Genomic DNA, 21048 nt, shown 5'->3' with positions numbered 1-21048 from the left:
TCTCTACCAAAAATACAAAAATTAGCTGGGTGTGGTGCCACACGTCTGTAGTCCCGGCTACTCGGGAGGCTTAGGCAGGAGAATCGCTTGAACCTGAGAGGCAGAGGTTGCAGTAACCCGGAGATAGTGCCACTGTACTCCAGCCTGGCAACAGAAAGAGACTTCGTCTCAAAAAAAAAAAAAAAAAAAAAAAAAAAAAAAAAAAAAAAAGAGTAAGATTCCCTGGTTGCTTTCTACCAACCCTGTGAGAAGATATATTCTGTTGAGAGCTTTGGTAATTTAATCAAAGAACTGTTTTTTATGTCTCAAATTAAACCTCATAAAAATGGCAATTAAAGGACAAAATAAATTTTCCAAGTACAAAACATAATTCTTCCAGATTTATGTAAAACTTTATTTCTCTTTCCACAGTATTTCCCCTCCTCTGTCCCCAATAGGTTTTCTTTTCCCTACACTTAAGTTCACACATCTTAACAAATAATGAAATTACAATGACTTTTAGACTATGACAGGTTTGGACTTACTATTTGTATGATTTGGGGCAGGTTAATAAACCTCTCCAAGCTCTATTTCCTCATCTACAAAACTAAGAAAATATTCACATTAAAAATGTTGGGGGATAAGTTTGCTAAGATTAGTGGGCAACAGGTTGAAGGAAACAGGATATTTACAGTCTCGAAGTTATGTCCCCCTAAGATATTCATTACAAAAGGAAAAATCATAATGTTATATACAGTAGAGATGTATAAGTAGAGTACATCACCTTAACCCAGATAGATCACTTTAGTGATGCTAAAATTAGTAGATAAAATAGAATATTTCCATAGTCTCAAAGTAGTATCTCCTCCAAGATATATATTAAATATAATGGGAAAGTAGTAACTTTACCTCTGTAAAGTTAAACTGGCAAACACCACCTTAACCTAGTGACCAAGGTTTCGCATCACCAACAATAAGAAACTGTGACACGTCTAACTCCCTGATATGATGCACCATGAAAGGAACATCATTCCTGTGCTTTTCCTACCAAAAATGCATAATTTCAATGTAATCATTAGAACACATCAGACAAACTCAAATGGAAGGACATTCTACAAAATGATTGACCAGTACTTTTCAAAAGTATAAAGGTCATGAACAACAGTGAGGAACTATCACAGATTAGAAGAGACTAAGGACACATGACAAATGCAATGTGGAACTAGATTTTGAAACAGAAAAAGGAAATCAGAGAAACAATGGTTGAAACCAGAATAAAGCCTGTATATAGTTCAGTTATTGTAGTTCAGTTTTAATTTTCTGTTATTCATTATACTTTGGTTATGTAAGGTATTAATATTAGGGGAAACTGGGTGAAAGGTATGTGGAAATTCTGTACTATTTTTTGTAATTTTTCTAAGACTAAAGTTATTTTAAAAAGTTAAAAATAGTTGTTGTGAGGATGAAAGATGAGGTAAGTGAAATAGCTTAATGCAATATTCAGCACATGCTGAGAACTTAAATATTAAATTCTTTCATCTAATTACTCTCATTTTAATACTCTCTAAAATAGTCACATGCTTAGAGTTCCCCAAAATCTCTAGAAAGGGCTTCAAGAGTTTTGAATATTGAACATTCAATAATAGTAACTATAAGGGAGAAAATGAGGGGGAGGGGCAAGAAGTATGAAAGCTCATAAAATTGAGCTATGTATGAGCCATATATATAGTTCTAAAGTGCTCATTAAATCTTAAGTTTTCTAGACAGTAGGTACTATTATTATCCCTATTTTATAGATGAAGAAACTAAGAGCCATGTATAAAGCTCTAAAGTATTCATTAAGGTAGGGCATGGTGGCTCATGCCTGTAATCCCAGCACTTTGGGAGGCAGAGGCAGGTGAATCACTTGAGCCTAGGAGTTTGAGATTACCCTGGACAACATAGTAAAACCTCATCTCTACAAAAAAATTAAAAAATTAGCTGGGTGTGGTGACATGTACCTATAGTCCCAGCTGAGGTGGAAGGATGGGTTGAGCTTGGGAGACAGAGGTTGCAGTGAGCTGAAATGACACCACTGCACTCCAGCCTAAGCAAAAGAGCCAGACCATATCAAAAAAAAAAAAAAAAGAATGACATTGGAATTTTGATAGGAATTGCATTGAATCTATAGATTGCTTGAACTCAGGAGGCAGAAGTTGCAGTGAGCTGAGATCATACCACTGAATTCCAGCTGGGGCAACAGAGTGAGGCTGTCTCAAAACAATCAACCAATCAATAAAATAAAGTACTCATTAAATCTGAACTACTCTAGGCAATAGGTATTAATATAATATCCCATTTTATAGATGAAGAAACTGAGTCAGAGAGGTTAAATAATTTGCCTAAGGTCATAAATTTAAGTAGTGGAGAACAGATTAGCACCCACAAAGTCTGACTCCAAGGATAATACTCGTAACCATTATTATAGTGCTTCTAGAAATGCCAGCAATGTGCTTTTTGTTGTTTTTATCACAAAACTTAGCATGTTCATCCTAAATCATTTTTCTACCACATTCACAAGTCACTCTTGATCTTGTGTTTAAGTTTGCTATTTTTTCTTAATTAAGTTAGCTGATATCTTTACTCCAGTGAATTTCAGTTTTATTTTATTTGTTTATTTGTTTTGGAGACAGATTTTCACTCTGATTGCCCAGGCTGGAGTGCAATGGTGAGATCTGGCTCACTGCAACCTCTGCCTCCCGGGTTCAAGTGATTCTCCTGCCTCAGCCTTCCGAGTAGGTGGGATTACAGGTCTTTGCCATCACATATAGTTAATTTTTGTACTTTCAGTAGAGACAGGGTCTCACCATGTTGGCCAGGCTGGTCTCAAACTCTTGACCTCAGGTGATTCCCCTGTGTTGGCCTCCCAAAGTGCTGGGATTACAGGTGTGAGCCACTGTGCCTAGCTGAATTTCAGTTTTTGAATTTCAAGATATTTTTCATTCCTCAAAGTCATTTTGAAATCTAATCTCCTCTTCCCATATGTGAGAATGTGTCAAAGAAAGCTGTGTGGTTTATAGTAAAGAGTACTAGATATAGAGGGCTGAGCTCTTGTTCTGGCTATATGATGTATTAGCTACATGACCTTGAGCAAGTCATATGGCCTATTTTTTTCGAGACAGAGTCTCACTCTGTCACCCAGTCTGGAGTGCAGTGGCATGATCTTGGCTGCAACCTCCATTCCGGGTTCAAGCAATTCCCTGCCTCAGTCTCTTGAGTAGCTGGAATTACAGGCACCTGCCACCATGCCCGGCTAATTTTTGTATTTTTAGTAGAGATGGGGTTTCACCATCTTGGTCAGGCTTGAACTCCTGACCTTGTGATCTACCTTCCTCGGCTTCCCAAAGTGCTGAAATTACAGGCATGAGCCACCATGCCCAGCCCATATAGCCTGTATTTTATTTTCTTCTCTTTTTTTCTTTTCTAATTGAGATGGAGTTTCACTCTTGTTGCCCAGGCTGGTGTGCAATGGTGCTATCTTGGCTAACTGCAACCTCCACCTCCTGGGTGCAAGTAATTTTCCTGCCTCAGCCTCCTGAGTAGCTGGGATTACAGGCATCTGCCACCACACCTGGCTAATTTTTTGTATTTTTAGTAGAGATGGGGTTTCACCATGTTGGCCAGGCTGGTCTCTAACTCCTGACCTCAGGTGATCCATCCACCTTGGCCTCCCGAAGTGCTGGGATTACAGGTGTGAGCCACTGCGCTGGTCCATATAGCCTGTTTTTTTTAAATCTGTTGAACTGATAAGGCAATACATGCCCTATCTACCTTTCAAGGTTTGTGCAAGTATTACTGTATTAATGATATATTGGGAAAGGTTTCATAAATTGTAAAGCATTTTATAAATGTAAAATTATGCTTTTATTGTCATTGGTGATCACATTATCTTCCAAATCAAAGAACATACTCTCTTCATTCTATTTTTTTTTTTTTTTTTTGAGACGGAGTTTCACTCTTGTTACCTAGGCTGGAGTGCAATGGCGCGATCTCGGCTCACCGCAACCTCCGCCTCCTGGGTTCAGGCAATTCTCCTGCCTCAGCCTCCTGAGTAGCTGGGATTACAGGCATGTCCCACCATGCCCAGCTAACTTTTTTTTTTGTATTTTTAGTAGAGACGGGGTTTCACCATGTTGACCAGGATGGTCTTGATCTCTTGACCTCGTGATCCACCCGCCTCGGCCTCCCAAAGTGCTGGGATTACAGGCGTGAGCCACCGTGCCCGGCCCTCTTCATTCTATTTTTAACCAGCTGGTTATACAAAGGTAAAACACTCCTGTTGTAGTCTACCTAGTAATAGGAGTTACTGTAGAAAACCAACTGTAGTGTTTCTACACATGGAGTCATCAAGACATACCATTTTTGTCTTGTTTTCCAAATAGAAACTCCTTTAATAGTTATGTTGTTTATATGATGTGTCAGTGCCAGCCTGATCTCATATTCCCTCCCCACTCACTCCATTCCAGTCACAATGGCCTTCTGTCAGTTCCTGGAGTATACAGTACATTAGTTCTCTCATTCGGAGCCCTTTATAGTCCTGTTCTCTCTGTTTGAAATTTGGTTTGCTGTTTGTCTTGCTTCTTTTTTTTTTGTCATTGCTAGATATTCATATTTTTAGGGTCATTCCATAGCCATCATACCTAAAATAGGAACCCTTCCCACATTCTCTTTCACAGTACATTCTCTGGTCACTTCCACCTTGTCTTCAGGGTCCATCAGAGTGGTATGTACATAGTAAGAACTCAGTAAATATTTGTTGAATAAATAAATGATTAAATGAAGAGAACTAGAAGACTAGCTTATCGCTTTTCCTTAACTGAACTGTTCTAAAATTCTCTTCTTTTGGGGTTCAGGCACCTATAAAACAACACTGCATTTTCTTAGTCAGCAGGACCTGATTTAGGGTCTTATTTTCAGAAACTCTGGGTGATCATCCATTGCATTATTTATATTTGTGAAGAACACAGGAACTTAAGAATCACCTAAGGTAATTCTTTGGTAATCAATACAGCATGAATACATTCTCTGTAGACTTTCTATCCATGCTGATCAATGGAACTTTCTGTGATGATGTATATGTTCTGTCCTGCATCATCCGATAAAGTAGTCATTACCTAGTCTATAGAATACTCAGTATGTGTCTAGCATGACTGAAGGACTGAATTTTAAATTATATTTAATTTTAATTAATCCTAATTTAAATAGCCACATGTGGCTAGTAGATGCTGTGTTGGATAGCACAATTCCATACTTTTCTCTTTCGGTGATATAAGATGAAAGAATCCTCATTGGTCCAAGAAAGACTACAAGTCTGGGATCTTCTGGATAGGCAGGGGCTATGGAGGAAGTGAAAAAAGGGAAAAGGATTGCTTTGTTTCCCCTATGGACAGAAATATTATTCTTAGATATCTAAAATAAAAAAAATTAAAATTTGTTACTTGGAGTAAAACAAAATAAATGATCCAATAGAGAAGGTATGAATTCTCTTCATCATTTGGCATTTACTCAGTTGCAGAGACAATGAAAATATAGAGAATATATATATATTTAGGTTTTTGAGGTATTTTATTCACTTTATTTAAATCAATTTTTAATAGTTTAAGAAAGGCTTTATAATGAAACATGCTTTTGAACTCTTATTTTTATTTATGTTCTAAAAATACAAACATTTAATTAGTTCAGCTCAAGAAAAGGTAGATTTAAAAACATACTCCAGTCTAAACTGGTTTTCTAGGATAATAAAAAGCTTATAAAACTTTTTACCCCAAGAATTGTCATTTTAAATTCTTAGCAAGTCTGTCATTTATATCAGGCATTATGCAATTTTCCATCACCTATGTAAAAAAAATCCTCTCTCTTCTGCTTTGTGTTCTGCCCAGCTCCAGTTTTTATCTCATTCTCCAGTGCCCTCCTAGGCTGCTGCTTCTCACTGAAAATTGCCCAATTCAGTTTAAAGATTTTTTAAAAAAAGATTATCTAAAATTTGCAGAGAAGCTAACTAGAATAATAATTAAAAAAAAAAACCAATACCACTGAGAATATTTCCTGATGAATAAACACTGGTTATTTTTAGAGGTGCTTGGATTGGTCTGTCAGTAGCCAGATCACTAGTGGCAATACTCAGTGGCTTTTGGAACTGATTTAGATTTACAGTAGAAAATGAGGGTAGGACAGCAGCACTGATGGAAGAAAAAAATACTCAACTTCCTTTTAATCTTTTCACTTTTTTCTTCTCATTCATGCTCCAAATTTAGAGTCAAAATTAAAGTTAGGAGGGATAAAATGCAGATTTTTGTCTAGTTTGTCACACTAGCCAAGAGCATTAATGCATTTTCATACAGAAAACTACTAAGATAAAGTGATTTATTTTTGTTTTATTTCTTAATAATACCAAGTTTCAAACCTATGCTTTCCTATTTCTGTCTAACGAACTAGGAAACTTTAATGACATTATAAAATTATTGAATTTCTCTACATAGTGTTCCATACATGGATTACGTTTGATTAACAATGTCTATCCTCCTCATGTTTCAAATATATTCTGCAATGCTTGTGATGGTTTTGGAAATCTACAAAGGGACACATCAAGACACTATGTGCTTTATCTAATCTAACACATCACTGTCACTAACACTGACAGAGCAGTTTTGCTATGTCAAGAGGTAATAAGGTATGCGATTATAATCATTATCATTTTGTTTATATGCTGTAATCAATTATAGCAGATTAATGGCAAAAACAATTCTAGAATCAGTAAGAACTAATGGAAAGGTTAATATAATGCTAGTTAGAAGAAAACAGAAAAAGTAGTTTGTTGCTATGAATGAATATAAACTAGGTATGTGCAAAGCATATAGCTCAAGAAACAAAAGTATTAATCAGAATAAACTATTTTTTTAAAACTGCTATGTAGGTACTACAAGATCATGATCATTTGTTATACAACAAGTTATATTTCTAAGTATCTGTAAAATTGGTTATTTTGTGGAACCAAAAATACATTGTTTATGGTAACAGTAAACTGACAGGATACAAATGTATATTCTGCAAGTTTTTATGCAGAATTTTGATGTATCGAGAGAATATAATTTTTTAACACTAAAATTAAATTAAGTAAAACTTTAAAAAAACTCTGAAAACTTTTATTTATATTCTTGTGATCAAAACATCTGACTTTTTAATTGAATATTCACCTGATTACATTTTGTTCTATATATAATTGCCAATTTGGGAAATTACAATGTGAAACTTAAAGTAGAAAAATAACTCAACACTTGAAAATCATTTTTCTATATGTGACTTAACCCTAGATTTGCTATAATATGGTAAAATACAAAAAAAGCAAACATGTAAGAAACTATCACAGTTCCTAATAATTAAGAAGCAACGTTCCTACTCTGGAGTAGTTTTTTTTATAGAATCTTCAGAATAGAATACCTGTATCACATGTTCATTGTCTTCCTCTATGAAGAAGCAGCTCTATGTCTGGTTTGTCAAGTTTGATGATATGAGTAACATGTACATGTTATTACTTTGTTGCTTGGAAATCTGCCTTTACTGCATTTAAATAAGTGTTTCAAAACTCATGTAATCTCTTTCTCTAGAGTTCAAAGTGAGCTTACTAATCTTTACTGATAACCATACAATCACCACTCACCTCTTCCCTAGACAGACAATACTAAATATGCAAATAAAAAAGGAGTTCCTACATTTTGGCTGTGGTTAGATTAAATTCAAAAATTTAATCTTAAAATTACTACCTGTAACATTTTAAGTTGCTGTACAGAACACAGAATTCTACACAGTTCTGCTCAATAAATATCATAGTCATAAAACACTCCAACCTAGTTAATTCTTTGTCAGCTAACCTGGGTTCATATTAGTCAGTGTTTACTAACAATCAGTTGGAAGAGGGGTATTATAGAGACAAAAAACATAGTTATCTCAATTTTGCCAAAAACAATCACATGGAGTTTTGAATCTTGACAGGATAATACTTGTATCAGGAAAACAGAATTAGGACCTAGAAATTAAATCCAATTATTGATACTTTATTTTAGAAAATGTATGTATATTTTATGCTACCTCCCTCTCCCCAGAAAAAAAGAGGAAGAGAGAAGAAAACATAGGTTCAAACAGCAAATTTTTAAGAGCAGGATTTAAATTAATCAGTTCCTAACAACTGTTAAGTACAACCTTTTAGAAATTAATTTGCATAATGATAATCTACATGTGATAGGGCTGAAATTATTTAAACGACATTATTTTTTATTATTTAGTCTTGTTCCACCACTGCTTTAGCAGTGAATCCTTATGAAATGTAATGCAGCTAATGAGATAGCTTTTTAACTGAACAAACTGACAGGCCCCATATCTGCAGAGGCAGCTTGAAACCGTGCCCAACCTCTTGGCTTCCCAAGAGGCTTTTCAAAATTCAATAAATAACATCTGTAGGCGATGTTGGGTGCAGACCTAGCAGAGTGCGTCATAACACTGTGCTGGCAGAACAAAGAAACCATGACGACTGCCAAGTTTCCATGGCAACTGCTGCGAGGCTCTGAGAGTATAATAGCACATCAATCACTGTCCAAAAGAACTTCATTATCAGCTAGAAAAAACCTTTAGGATCTGTTTAGTGTGCAATTGTGGGTTAACTCACCTCAAAGCCTTGCTCTCTAGCAAAAGTGGCAGCTTCCTGAAATAAAAAAAAAAAAAAGAACAGTTAATTATAAAGTGCTCGGTAATGAAGAAATAATCCATTTTTTTTGAAACTCATTCAGTCTTCTTTTTTACACAATTATCTCAATATAGCCACATAGTTCAATTTTTATTTTTACAGCAATAAAGATTTCTTTTTTCCCTTGGAATAATAATTTTAAAAAGGCAGCCTAATGTCAACACACTTCACAAGTTGGAATAAAGAAGATAAAGTACATGTTTTTACTGTAGCTGCCACGGTGAGTTCAGGTGTTCTGACCTCAGCAAAGAAAGACAATCCAAGGAATATGGTGGTGGTTGTGTTTTTAATTAAAACAATACCTCTCAAAAAGCTCTTCTGTAGAGAAGAATGCCTGCTAATAAATGTACAGATTCAGAAATACCACCCTTTTGCAATCCTTATAATGAAATTTATTGCAGACAAGGATCCTCTTTAGATGTTAAATTCATTGGGTAAAAGGATAATAGGAAACTGAGTATTTCCATGGAATCAAAGTATTTCAGGTTATATGCTGGTCACGGGGAGCAAAGAATAACTTTATAATGGAAGGATCAAGCTGTCATCACTTTAACCCAGTGATCGATGCTATCACTTATCATCACTAATAATGGGATCACCAAATATTCTTTGTCTGCCATTATGATGCAGTGTGAAGTTCACAGCATCATCTATAAAGTATTCTGACCTAAATATTTTAACATGAATTAATCAAAACGTTAGTCCAGTAATTTGCAGTCTATAAGAAATACAGAGGATAGGGGAACAAGTTAAAGGATACACAGAGAAAGCAACTGAAAAAATTCATAAGGCAGGACATTCTATAGGACAACCAGCTTAATGTCTTTAACAAGTCAATGTCATGATAAAGTAGGAAAGGGAAAGTGATCAAGAACAATGTATAAACCTTAATTGGTTTATACAAACCAGCTATAAAAGACATTTTTGGGACAAGGGGAGAAATCTGAATCTGAAATGAAAATTAGATAATATTAGGGATTATCAGTTTGATTTTAAAAGTCCTTAATTCTTAAGATGAATCCTGAGATATTTAGGGATTAAATGTCATGATATACGTAATTTATTTTGGAATACTTCAGAAAAAAATCAAAGTGAAGCAAAAGTGGCAAAATGTTAACAAGTGTTAAACCTAGATGTATGTGCTATATAGGGGTTCAATGTCTCTTTTTTTGTTTGATAAACAGTCCAAAAATCCTCCTTAATATAAGATGACATGGTAACAACAGTTGAGCATTAAAAAAATACACATGGTTAAAAAATTTTAATACACAAAGTTCTTTCAGATTTTAAATATCTTAAGGACACAATCTGATTATTATTATATACCCTAAATCTCTTACAACAGGTTACCAAATGACAAAAATACATATGTGTAATGAAATCCTTTCCCTTTCTTTACTCTTTGTGCATATACTTCAATTTTGGGACTGATAGAAAAGGGAGGCAATATTACTTTTCAGCTCCACTTCCCTCTTGAAAATGGAAAAAAAAAAAAAAAAAAAAAAAAAAAACACCGCAGACAACTGTCAAGAGCCTCTACATCTTAACTTACATTCTTCCAAAATTATCTTTGCCAAGAGATATTAATAGAAGGATGGGATTTGAGCCTGAGTAGTAAGCAGATCCAACTCAACTAAAACGACTGCAGCATCAAGCCATGTAAGGCAGAAAGTATACTCAAGTGTCTTCAGCAGAAATTTGGGAAAATAATACATGTATTACCTATGGTCCAATATACTGATAACATACAGGTTAGAGAACTATTTTGAGGATTTAGAAAGGTCAAAATGTATGAGTACAGTTAACGCTGAGGTCAACAGAAAGTGATTAAGTTGAAAGTACAACTCCTTATGCTATTTACTAGAGAAACATAAGCCTGATCAAGTTAGCCTTAGTTGATGTAGACAAAAATAAGCAAATAAATATGAATTTTGACAATTGATCAATTTGTGCAAGCAAGGTTAGAACTTTGTACATCACATAGTGAATAACATTTGCTGGCTGTGATATCAAGGAATAAGATAAGGTTCAAAAGCTTATTGGTGTGGTGCTTCCCAAGCTGTCATTAGGAACCTAGCAAATTCTTATATGAAAAAGACAACGAAAAGCTATATTAGAACCACTTATCTATAGGGAACTTCATCAGAGACATGAGAGAACCCCAGGAGACTGTAAGACAAAGTTCAAATGAAGAATCTGTAGGACTAAAATTACGCTAAGCTACAAACACTCAAAATTCACATACAATAAAATTGTTTAATGTCCAGTTTTGCTCATACATATATAAGAAATTAACTGTAAAAATATACACACACACACACACATATATATATATATATATATATATATATATATATATATATATATATACATACATATATATATATGCATTTTTTTGAAATGGAGTTTCACTCTTGTTGTCCTGGCTGGAGTGTAGTGATGTGATCTTGGCTCACTGCAACCACCGCCTCCTGGGTTCAAATGATTCTCCTGTCTCAGCTTCCCGAGTAGCTGGGACTACAGGCATGTGCCACCATGCCCAGCTCATTTTGTATTTTTAGTAAAGATGGGGTTTCACCACGTTGGTCAGGTTGGTCTCAAACTCCTGACCTCAAGTGATCCACCTGCCTCAGCCTCCCAAAGTGCTGGGATTACAGATGTGAGTTGCTGCACCTGACCCCAAAAAATTATTTTATATATTCTAAATATATTTTATATATTTAAAAATAAACTGTGTTCTGTTAGGGTTTTAAGCTGACTAACTGCAAGAAGACACATATATAAATGTCAAATCATTATCTTTTAAGAAAACCAGGCCCTGGGACACTTCCATGTCTGTAAACTATTTCAAGCATCAACATATTTCTGACTGAGGAAAGATGTACTTAAGAAAAGTCAACTCAATTTTCTGTCTTAGTGCCCCCGCACACAGGTTTGCTGAGCTGTGCCCTATCACTAGAAAAGCTAAGCTTGTTGTTCTGTGGCTTAAAATGATCTTATCTTCCGACTTCCTCCCACCTTTCTTTGATCTTGGACTGGTGCCCCAAGTCACTCCATTAGAGAAGGCAGCTGGCTCATATCACTGCAGACTTTCCCACAGCTAACCTCTGATCTGAAGGTGTTTGTAGATACAATGATAGAACAACATTTATTTTTCCCTGTCAGCAAAACAAACAAAATAACACAGGGGAACAGTTTGACCCAGTAAGAATTTTAAGCAGAATTTTAGTTGTTAGATTCATGCCATGCAGAGGCAGAAAGAAAAGGCATTAGGTCAGAAAGTAAGGAAGAAAGAATGGTCATAGATGGTGGACAGAAGAGTAAGACAGGTTCCAAATATCAGAGATAATTCCAAGTGAACTGATCACACTAAATTGAAAAGGACTTTTTAGTGTGCCTTTGCAGTAAAAGTGAGAAAAGAAAACAAGCAAGTCCCCATCTGTGCTGCCCCAGGGCGCCTCGTACTGAGTTTCACAAATCTAATGAAGCAGTCAGGTTAAAATCCAACCACAGAGTAGATGTGACATGTGGAGAACAGCTCGGGTTAGAATAGAAAAGCAGGGCGGTTCCTAATGCAGGTGATTATCCATGTGATAATCATTATATTTACAGGCTTTCCATTTTAGATCTGACATCAAAAATCACAAAGGAGGAGGGATTAAGGAAATAAACAACCGACACAGAGGCTTTCCTGCTCCCCTGAGAGTATAGCACTTTCATTCATGCATGACAAGCAACAAAAGCAAAACTAAACAGGCCAGGAAAGAGTATTTCTGAGAAGGCTGGATTTCACATTAACACTTTTTTTTCCATTTTGATAACTTTCACTATTATTCAGTTTCTCAGTCAGGTCGCATTTTCAGAATCCATTCTCATTGTTGTCTATGCTATATAATACAGTATCATTTTTGGTTTACAATGAATGATACTCACATAATACGTCTTTTACAACAACAGAGCCATTTTTTCCTTCCTGGAATTGAGTGTTGTGAATAAAATGACATATAATTAAAGTCTTAGACTCTCATCTATACCACACCACTTAGGCTTTGCAGTAGGCTTGCTTTGTTAGCAACCAGGCTAAAAGGGTGCTGGTAAAATAACAATCAAATATAGTTTCTGAATGGAAGTTAGGGAAAAACTATGTTAATCAGGTTAATAAAAACTATGGAATAATTATATTAAGAGCTATTTAAAGGGGTTAGCAAGCCACTATTAAAAAGTACAATCCTCAGATTATACAGGAAAGGAAAGAAACTCAAGTGCATGTCTGTATATATGAAAGACAACTATGGAGGAGAAAACTTTCTCTGTATTTTGTCTGGTAACACAAGTTTTTATTTATAAAGTAGAATTATCTATAATCAATATTAAACTAAAACCATTAATTACTTGCCCATACTCACTGCAATTCCAATTATTTGTTACTAGTTATATAGAAACATAATAATTTCTGTATATCGACAAGCCCAGGGGGAATAGAGCCACTAGACCAGGTCTGTTTCTTTACTTTGCTTTTTCATTTCTCCATGCAAAAAACATTTACCTCCCAAGTGTAGTTTTAGGCTGCCAGCATCTGTCTACAGCTGTATCATTGCTACAGCTGTTGCAGGCCTTATAATGGCCTCAATAACACTATAATTCCTAAATGGAATGGTGTAGGTGAGAGTTTAAGACTTGGTGGGGGGGTGTCTGCCTCTCTTTCTCTCTCTCTCTCTTTATATAAATTTCTGTATAATAAAAATTCATATAGAAGTATAATATTCTCTTTGACTTTAAGCACAACATACTACTGGTCAGGAGGCAGTTATAGTCAATGGAAAGAGTACAGGGTCTAGAATCAAAAGGTGTATACTAAGGTCCAAGTTTTACAGATTATTTGCTATGTAATCTTGAACCAGTTACTCAGTATATCAATTTCTTCATCAATACAACTGAAGTTAACAATACCTATTTCATTGCATTGTGGCTAGGAATAAATGAAATACTTTAGCTGAAACTGTGAAATCGGATCTTGACAAACAAATGAGTGTCAGAACACCTAGAGTACATTTAATGATCTGTCCTATCTGCGGATTATATGCATAGGAGGCAGTTTTCAAAATGGTTTTCAATGATCCTTGAATGTAGTATTCAAATCCTTGTACATTCTCTTCCCCTTGAATGTGCTCTAGACCTAGTGACTTGCTTGTAACAAATATGACAAAAGTGATGGTATGTTTTGTTCATCATCTTAATCACATGCCTTGTTTCCCTGAGCCCTCACTCTAGGAGAAATAAGTTGCAGTGCTGTGATGACTATGGAGAGGTGCATGACCAGACACAAGTGGGCTTGGAAGATCCTCCCCTAGCTGAGCAGCAAGATGACTACAAACCAGGTTGACACCTTTATTAAGTCTTATGAGAGTCAGAGGCACCAAGCTAAGTAAGCAGTGCCTAAATTCCCTATCCCACATTTTATATATGATGTTAAGAAGAAAAACTCAGCTAATTTCACATTCAACTTACACTAATAAAAACTTCAAAGTGGCCAGGTGCAGTGGCTCATGCCTGTAATCCCAACATTTTGGGAGGCTGAGGTGGGAGGATTGCTTGTGTCCAGGAATTTGAGACATGCCTGGGTAATATAGCAAGACCCCATCTCTTCAAAAAAACAAAAGCCAAAATTTCAAGTGTGTTCGGCAGATCAGAGGGTAAGCAAATTCTGGAAAGAAAATTTAGATATATGCTATCTAAATGGCTATGTATACCTGATTATGGTCAACCATTTCAACACAGATTAACCAGGAGATATTATCCTTTGTGTAAAATTTATTTTAAGCTCCAATTCACGATGTCTTTTGTTATTCTGAAGCAACGACTGCATTTCTGACACTAAAGTAAGAGTTTTAAGTAGTGCTGGACCCTCAGGTGAGAAAAACAATATTAAGTCAAAGTCTCCTGACACTAAAATGTCTGTAACAGCTGTAGCAGTGACATAACTCAAAGTCATGCTGAAATATAACAACAAAGAACTATCCAATGTGTATTTCTTTTCATACCATATATCGTAACATAAAGACTTATATTGTTAAATCCTCTAAATATTTTCTCATGCTGTCCTTCAAACTATGAGTTACCTTTACTTTATGTATCTATAAAATCATCTATATACTTTCTTATGATACTATGTTAGTATTATACTATTTTAAATTATGCATTATTTTTGATCAGGAAAAGTTTTAATTTATAAATAAAGTAACAGAAGGCTGGAGAAAATTGTTGCATCCAATGTGAGCCTGGGAACTCCTTTTAAAAGAAATTTTATTCACAAAAGTATCTATCTGTACTAGCTTTTTCAAAGAATATATCATATAACTTTTTGAAGATTTTCAACCTATGCTGACATTTATTACCATATGCTTCCTGTCTGCAGAATGCTGAATAAAAATATTATTTAACATTTTATTGAGTGCCAAAAACTCTATGGGGCAATGTATTGCTATAAAGATACTCATGCCTCTATCCAATAGGTTTATAATAAAAATTAGATAGACAGTATATAAATTATACCTCAATAAACATGACAAAATATTTAGCAGCCAAAACACAGGTAAAAAAATAAAGTTTAGTTTACAAGAAACTTGACTGTTTCACAAAGTGATTTATTAACTGACTTGTCTATTCTAGCAAGGAGAGTTGTTCATTCCCACTTTTAAGCATATTTAATCCGGTAACTAAAAAACAAATTAGGAAAAAGTGCTTCATCAAAATTAACAAATGAGCTACTTAGACTAACTTCTTTCAGAACAACCCCAGTTTTTAGTATTAAAGAACAAGAAGAATGAGGATAGCATAAGAAAAATGTTAGGACAGTAGCCCCATTATTGGGAATCTTATTTCCATTTTTATTTTTGACTCTGTTGCCCAGGCTGGAATACAGTGGCAGGATCATGGCTTACTCCAGCCTCAGCTTCCCAGGCTCAGGTGATCCTTCCACCTCAAGGTCTCAAGTAGTTGGCACCAAAGGTGCACATCACCATGCCCAGCTAATTTTTGTATTTTTTGTAGAGACAGGGTTTTGGCATGTTGCCCAGGCTGTTTTTTTCCCCATTTTTAATCATATAATATGTGCTTGGCATAAAGGAGACATTCAACAAATGTGAATTCTTTTTCCTTTATATCATTTGATTCTCACAAAACCCCTAAAAATTAGCATTATTTTTATTTTACCGATAAAAATTTGTAGGTTCAGAGAGATTCAAGTACATCCAGGACCATATAGCAGGTAATTGTTATAGGTAGCACTTAGATTTGAGGTTTTCTGAATGGTCAGCTGATAATGAACTCTTTCAGGTTTTATATGCCTAAAAAGTGTTCTGCTTTTGTTTTTGAAAGGTACTGTCACTGGGTCTAGAATTCTGGGTTAATAATTTCTTTCCTTCTGTGCTCCAAGGTTTAGCTTGCATTGTTTCTGTTGAGGAGATTGCTGCTATTCTTACCTTTGTTTCTCTGTATGTAACGTATTTTTGTTGTTGTTTTTTAGAAACCTAGCTACTTCAAGGTTTTTTTGTTTTGTTTTTTTAAATTATTATTGAACTTACGCAATTTGATTATGTGCCGTGGTGTGGCTTTTTGGTGTTCCACTTTTGGTTTGTTGAGCTTCTTGGATTTGTGGGTTTACAGATATTATCAAATTTGAAAAATTTCAGCCCTTATGTCTTCAAATATCTTTTCTGTCCCCCTGCCCCATCCTCGGACTCTTTATATTTGATCACCTAAAAGTTGCCCCACAGCTCACAGCTACACCAGCTACACTGCTTGTTTTTCCAGTCTTTTTTCCCTCTAGGTGTTTCATTTTGAGTAGCTTCTATTGCTATGACCCTTAATCTTTTCTTCTGTAGTGCCACATCTTACCCAGTGCACTTTTCACCTCAGACATGGTATTTTTTATTTCTAGAAGTTGGGTCTTTTTTACATTTCCCACATCATTCTTTGATAGGATTATGTTTTTATTTACCTACTTAAATATATTTAGAAATGCTGTTTTAACATCTTTGTCAACAAATCCTAACATCTGTGTCATTTCTGAATCCATTTCTATTAATATTTCTCCTTATGATGGTTTGTATTTTCCTGCTTGTTTGCATGAATGGTTATATAGACATACATATATATGTGTGTGTGTATTTATTATTTGATTGAGACAGGGTTTTGCTATGTTGCACAGGCTGGCCTCAAACTCCTGGGTTGAAACTATCTTCCTGTTTCTGCCTCTCAAGTAAATAGGGACTACAGGGATGTGTCATTGTGCGTGGCTTACTTATTTATTTTATAACAATGCCTTTGTCAGTGAATGAAAGGTAATTTTTGAATGGATGATTGACATTATAAATGTTATGTTTTGGGTGTTGAATATTGTATTAGTCCATTTTCATGCTGCTGATAAAGCCATACCAAGACTGGGCAATTTACAAAAGAAAGAGGTTTATTTGGACTTATAGTTCTACATGGCTGGGGAAGTCTCACAATCATGGCAGAAGGCAAAGAGGAGCAAGTCATGTCTTACATGGATGGCAGCAGGCAAAGAGAGAGAGGTTGTGCAGGGAAACTCCTTTTTTTTTTTTTTTTTTTTTTTGAGATGGAGTTTTGCACTTATTGCCCAGGTTGAAGTGTGATAGTGTGATCTCAGCTCACTGCAACCTCTGCCTCTCAAGTTCAAGTGATTCTCCTGTCTCAGCCTCCCAAGTAGCTGGGATTACAGGTGAGTACCACCATGCCAGGCTAAGGTTTTATATTCCTATAAAACCTTATAGAGATGGGGTTTCACCATGTTGGTCAGGCTGGTCTCGAACTCCTGACCTCAAGTGATCCACCTGCCTCGGACTCCTAAAGTGCTGAGATTACAGGTGTGAGCCACTGTGCCTGGCTGGGAACTCCTCTTTTTAAAACCGTAAGCTCTTGTGAGACTCATTCACTATCATGAGAACAGCATGGGAAAGACCTGCCCCCATGATTCAGTTACCTCCCACTGGGTCCCTCCCACACATGTGGTAATTCAGGGTGAGATTTGGATGGGACACAGCCAAACCATATAAAATATTTTGTTTCTCATTATATATTTTTGAGGTTTATCCTGAAATTCAGTTGCTTACTCAAAAAAAATGTTGATTCTTTACAAGCTTATTTATGAGCTTTGCTAGGTGAGATGAGAGCAGCTCATAATCTAGATCTAATCTGGTCCCCAACAGATGTTAATATTCTTTTGAGTACTAAAAAAGATGTCCAGGCTGGACATGTTGGCTCATGCCTATAATCCAAGCACTTTGGGAGGCCGAGGTGGGTGGATCAGGAGTTCAGGAGTTCAAGACCAGCCTGGCCAAGATGGTGAAACCCTGTTTCTACTAAATATACAAAAAAAAAAAAAAAATTAGCACGGTGCAGTGGCAGGGGCCTGTAATCCCAGCTACTCGGGAGGCTGAGGCAGGAGAACTGCTTGAACCCAGGGGGCAGAGGTTGCAGTGAGCCGAGGTCCTGCTACTGCACTCCAGCCTGAGCACCAGAATGAGACATCATCTCAAAAAAAGAGAAAGATTTATTAGAGGCTTTTCCACTCTTATTATTGGTGCCATAAACTATTATTAGTCTTATACGAGTTCAGCAAATGTTCTGCTTATTCCTTTCCAGTGGTTTTATCCCTGTCCCTGAGTAGTTTCCTTGCATACTTACGTGGGTCAGTACTCGGCTTAAAAATCAAGGGGGAGCCCTCTGCATTTATCCAGTGTGTGTGCCCTATCTCTGTGAAGCTTTCTCTTCTCTGGCACTGTCTCTTGCAAATTCTAGCCACCTTGGCTTTGTCTCAATTCAGTTCGGCAACTGGGTTCTGTTTTGAATCTCCTTCCTCCACTGTAGATTGGAAGGTATCTAGGAAGAATGCTGTGGAAATTGTAGGGATGTCTCATTTATTTTCTCTCAGGGATCACTACCCAGTTTTGCCTAATGTCTAAAAACTCTGTTATACACCTTGCCTGGTTTTTGCATTGTCTGAGGAAGGAGGATAAATCTGGCTGCGCTTACTCCATTACATCCAGCAGAAGTTCAGTGTGGATCCATTTTAAAGTATAGATGCTAAAGGATCCTGGCATATTCAATAAGTCTGTAATTCTCCATTTATTGGTATAAAAAATATATCAGGCCAAAGATGAGGCTGATTGATCAGATATATTAAATGTCTCTTACCCTGTTCTTTACATCTTTTTTTTTTTTTTTTAAAGACAGGGTCTCACACTGTTGCCCAGGCTGTAGTGCAATGGCACGATCTCAGCTCACTGCAACCTCTGCCTCCCAGTTCAAGTGATTCTCATGCCTTAGTCTTCCTAGAAGCTGGTACTACAGGCATGTGCCACCACACCCAGCTAATTTTTGTATTTTCAGTAGAGATGGGGGTTTTGCCATGTTGGCCAGAGTGGTCTTGAACTCCTGACCTAAGGTGATCCACCCACCTTGGCCTCCCAAAGTGTTAGAATTACAGGCCACCATGAGTCTGTACCAAACATGAACATGTAAAAACATGGTGGCTAAGATGTAGCCACCATGTCCAGCTACATTTTATTTTATAAAGGATATAGTTCTTGATGTACTAAACTATAAACTTTCTACTTTACCATAATCTACATTTGACATCCTCTGAGAATTATCTACTCAGTTCTGAATCTTCCTTTGTTTTACATACTGTAATTTTCTTGCTCTTTTTTATAACCAACTAGAAAGTTCTGTATAGCTAATACATCTTTATTTGTTTCTCCCCTGGTCCTCTCTTCCAACTAACAGAGGGCTCTACCATAATGTACAGTCAATACACTATGCTAGAATCAGCAACCTACAGCCTACAGGACAAATACATTCTGCCACCTGTTTATATAAAGTCTTATTGGAGCACAGCAAATGTCTGTTTGTTTCCATAGTTGTTTTTATGCCACCACAGGCAGAACTGAAGTACAATAGCTTAACAGAAACCATACTACTTGGACTTTCATTAAAAAATATGTTTGTGGTTGGGTGCAGCGGCTCATGCCTGTAATCTCAGCACTTTGGGAGGCTGAAACAAGCAGATCATGAGGTCAGGAGATCAAGACCATCCTGGCCAACATGGTGAAACCCCGTCTCTACTAAAATACAAAAAATTGGCAGGCTGTGGTGACATGCGCCTGTAGTCCCAGCTATTCGGAAGGCTGAGGCAGGGGAATCACTTGAATCTAGGAAGTGGAGGTTGCAGTGAGCTGAGATTGCACCACTGCACTCCAGCCCAGTGACAGAGCAAGACTCCACCTCAAAAAAAAAAGTTTGCTACGCTGAATGCGGTGGCTGTTAGCCTTAAGATAAGTAAAATGTGTGTCTTTTGACGGGACTTCATTCATTGGCAAAGCAATATAAAACCAAGTAACTTACATTAATAAAAAGGCACATAAGGTAAATAACCAATTCTCATAAGTTTAGATACCTGTTTATGTAGAATAACGAGAAAGACTTCATTAATCAGTGCTTAAAATTACATGAAAAGAAGAAAGAAGACCTCAAATGGGAAGAGATCAGCACCCTTGTTAAGTACTTTTCTAATAATTCCTCCTACTTTGTTCAACTATGAATCAATGTCCTTTATATTTTCTATATTCCATGAGCCCTTCCCAGGTTGTCAAGGTGTGATAATCATTGCCATCTAAGTCCCATCTTCCAGGCCAGGCCTACTCTAAAGGCCCTAACTTACTCTACTCTGAAAGTTTTACAAAATTTACTCTTAAAGTAAAAAGAAAATGAAAACAATACATAAAACACAGAAATGAACAAATATACAGGACATATTTTTATTTTTTAAACTACTCTGAGTAAAGTGGTAAGAGTAAGGTGTGAGATGTGGTAAATGAATATAAACTTTAAAGAGAGAGCACTAGTTTCTAGCTCTTCTGACTAGAACATATCACAAAAGGTCTACTACTCTTTGGCTCTTTTGATTTTTAGAGAAGTGGGAATAGAATTAGAAATCCCGGTAATATTCACAGTCTAAAACAGTACCAGATTAAATAAAAAAGAAACTTACAGGACTACACTGTAATTTTTTTTTAATGTAACAAAATATAGTAAGAACAGAGCAGCATCTACTTTCCTACATCTAGTGAAAAACAAAGGTAATTTCCTTCCAGGTCAGAATTTTTACCTATGAATAGCACATTCCATGTAAATACAACCAACAGCCTCTTCAGAGGTAGCAATAGTAGAAAGAAAAAAAGAGAAGAAAAAAAAATCTTTAAAAAAGCTAA

The 21048-nt window shown here is 36.1% G+C and overlaps 1 protein-coding gene across 7 annotated transcripts in view; it reads right to left on the bottom strand.

Moving 5' to 3' along the window:
• The window catches only part of ADK (adenosine kinase), a 582906-nt gene that overhangs the window by 121010 nt on the left and 440848 nt on the right, over positions 1 to 21048 (bottom strand). For all 7 annotated transcript variants that reach the window (XM_074382424.1, XM_003939783.4, XM_074382425.1 and 4 more), the window contains one exon: positions 8678 to 8713. In XM_074382424.1, the coding sequence (XP_074238525.1) occupies positions 8678 to 8713 (36 nt within the window). The remainder of the gene's footprint in view (positions 1 to 8677; positions 8714 to 21048) is intronic.

This window comes from Saimiri boliviensis, chromosome 12 (genome assembly GCF_048565385.1).
Source record: "Saimiri boliviensis isolate mSaiBol1 chromosome 12, mSaiBol1.pri, whole genome shotgun sequence".
NCBI classification, from domain to species: Eukaryota; Metazoa; Chordata; class Mammalia; order Primates; family Cebidae; genus Saimiri; species Saimiri boliviensis.
Note: the sequence above shows the minus strand (reverse complement) of the source record. Positions and strands in the feature narration are given on the sequence as shown.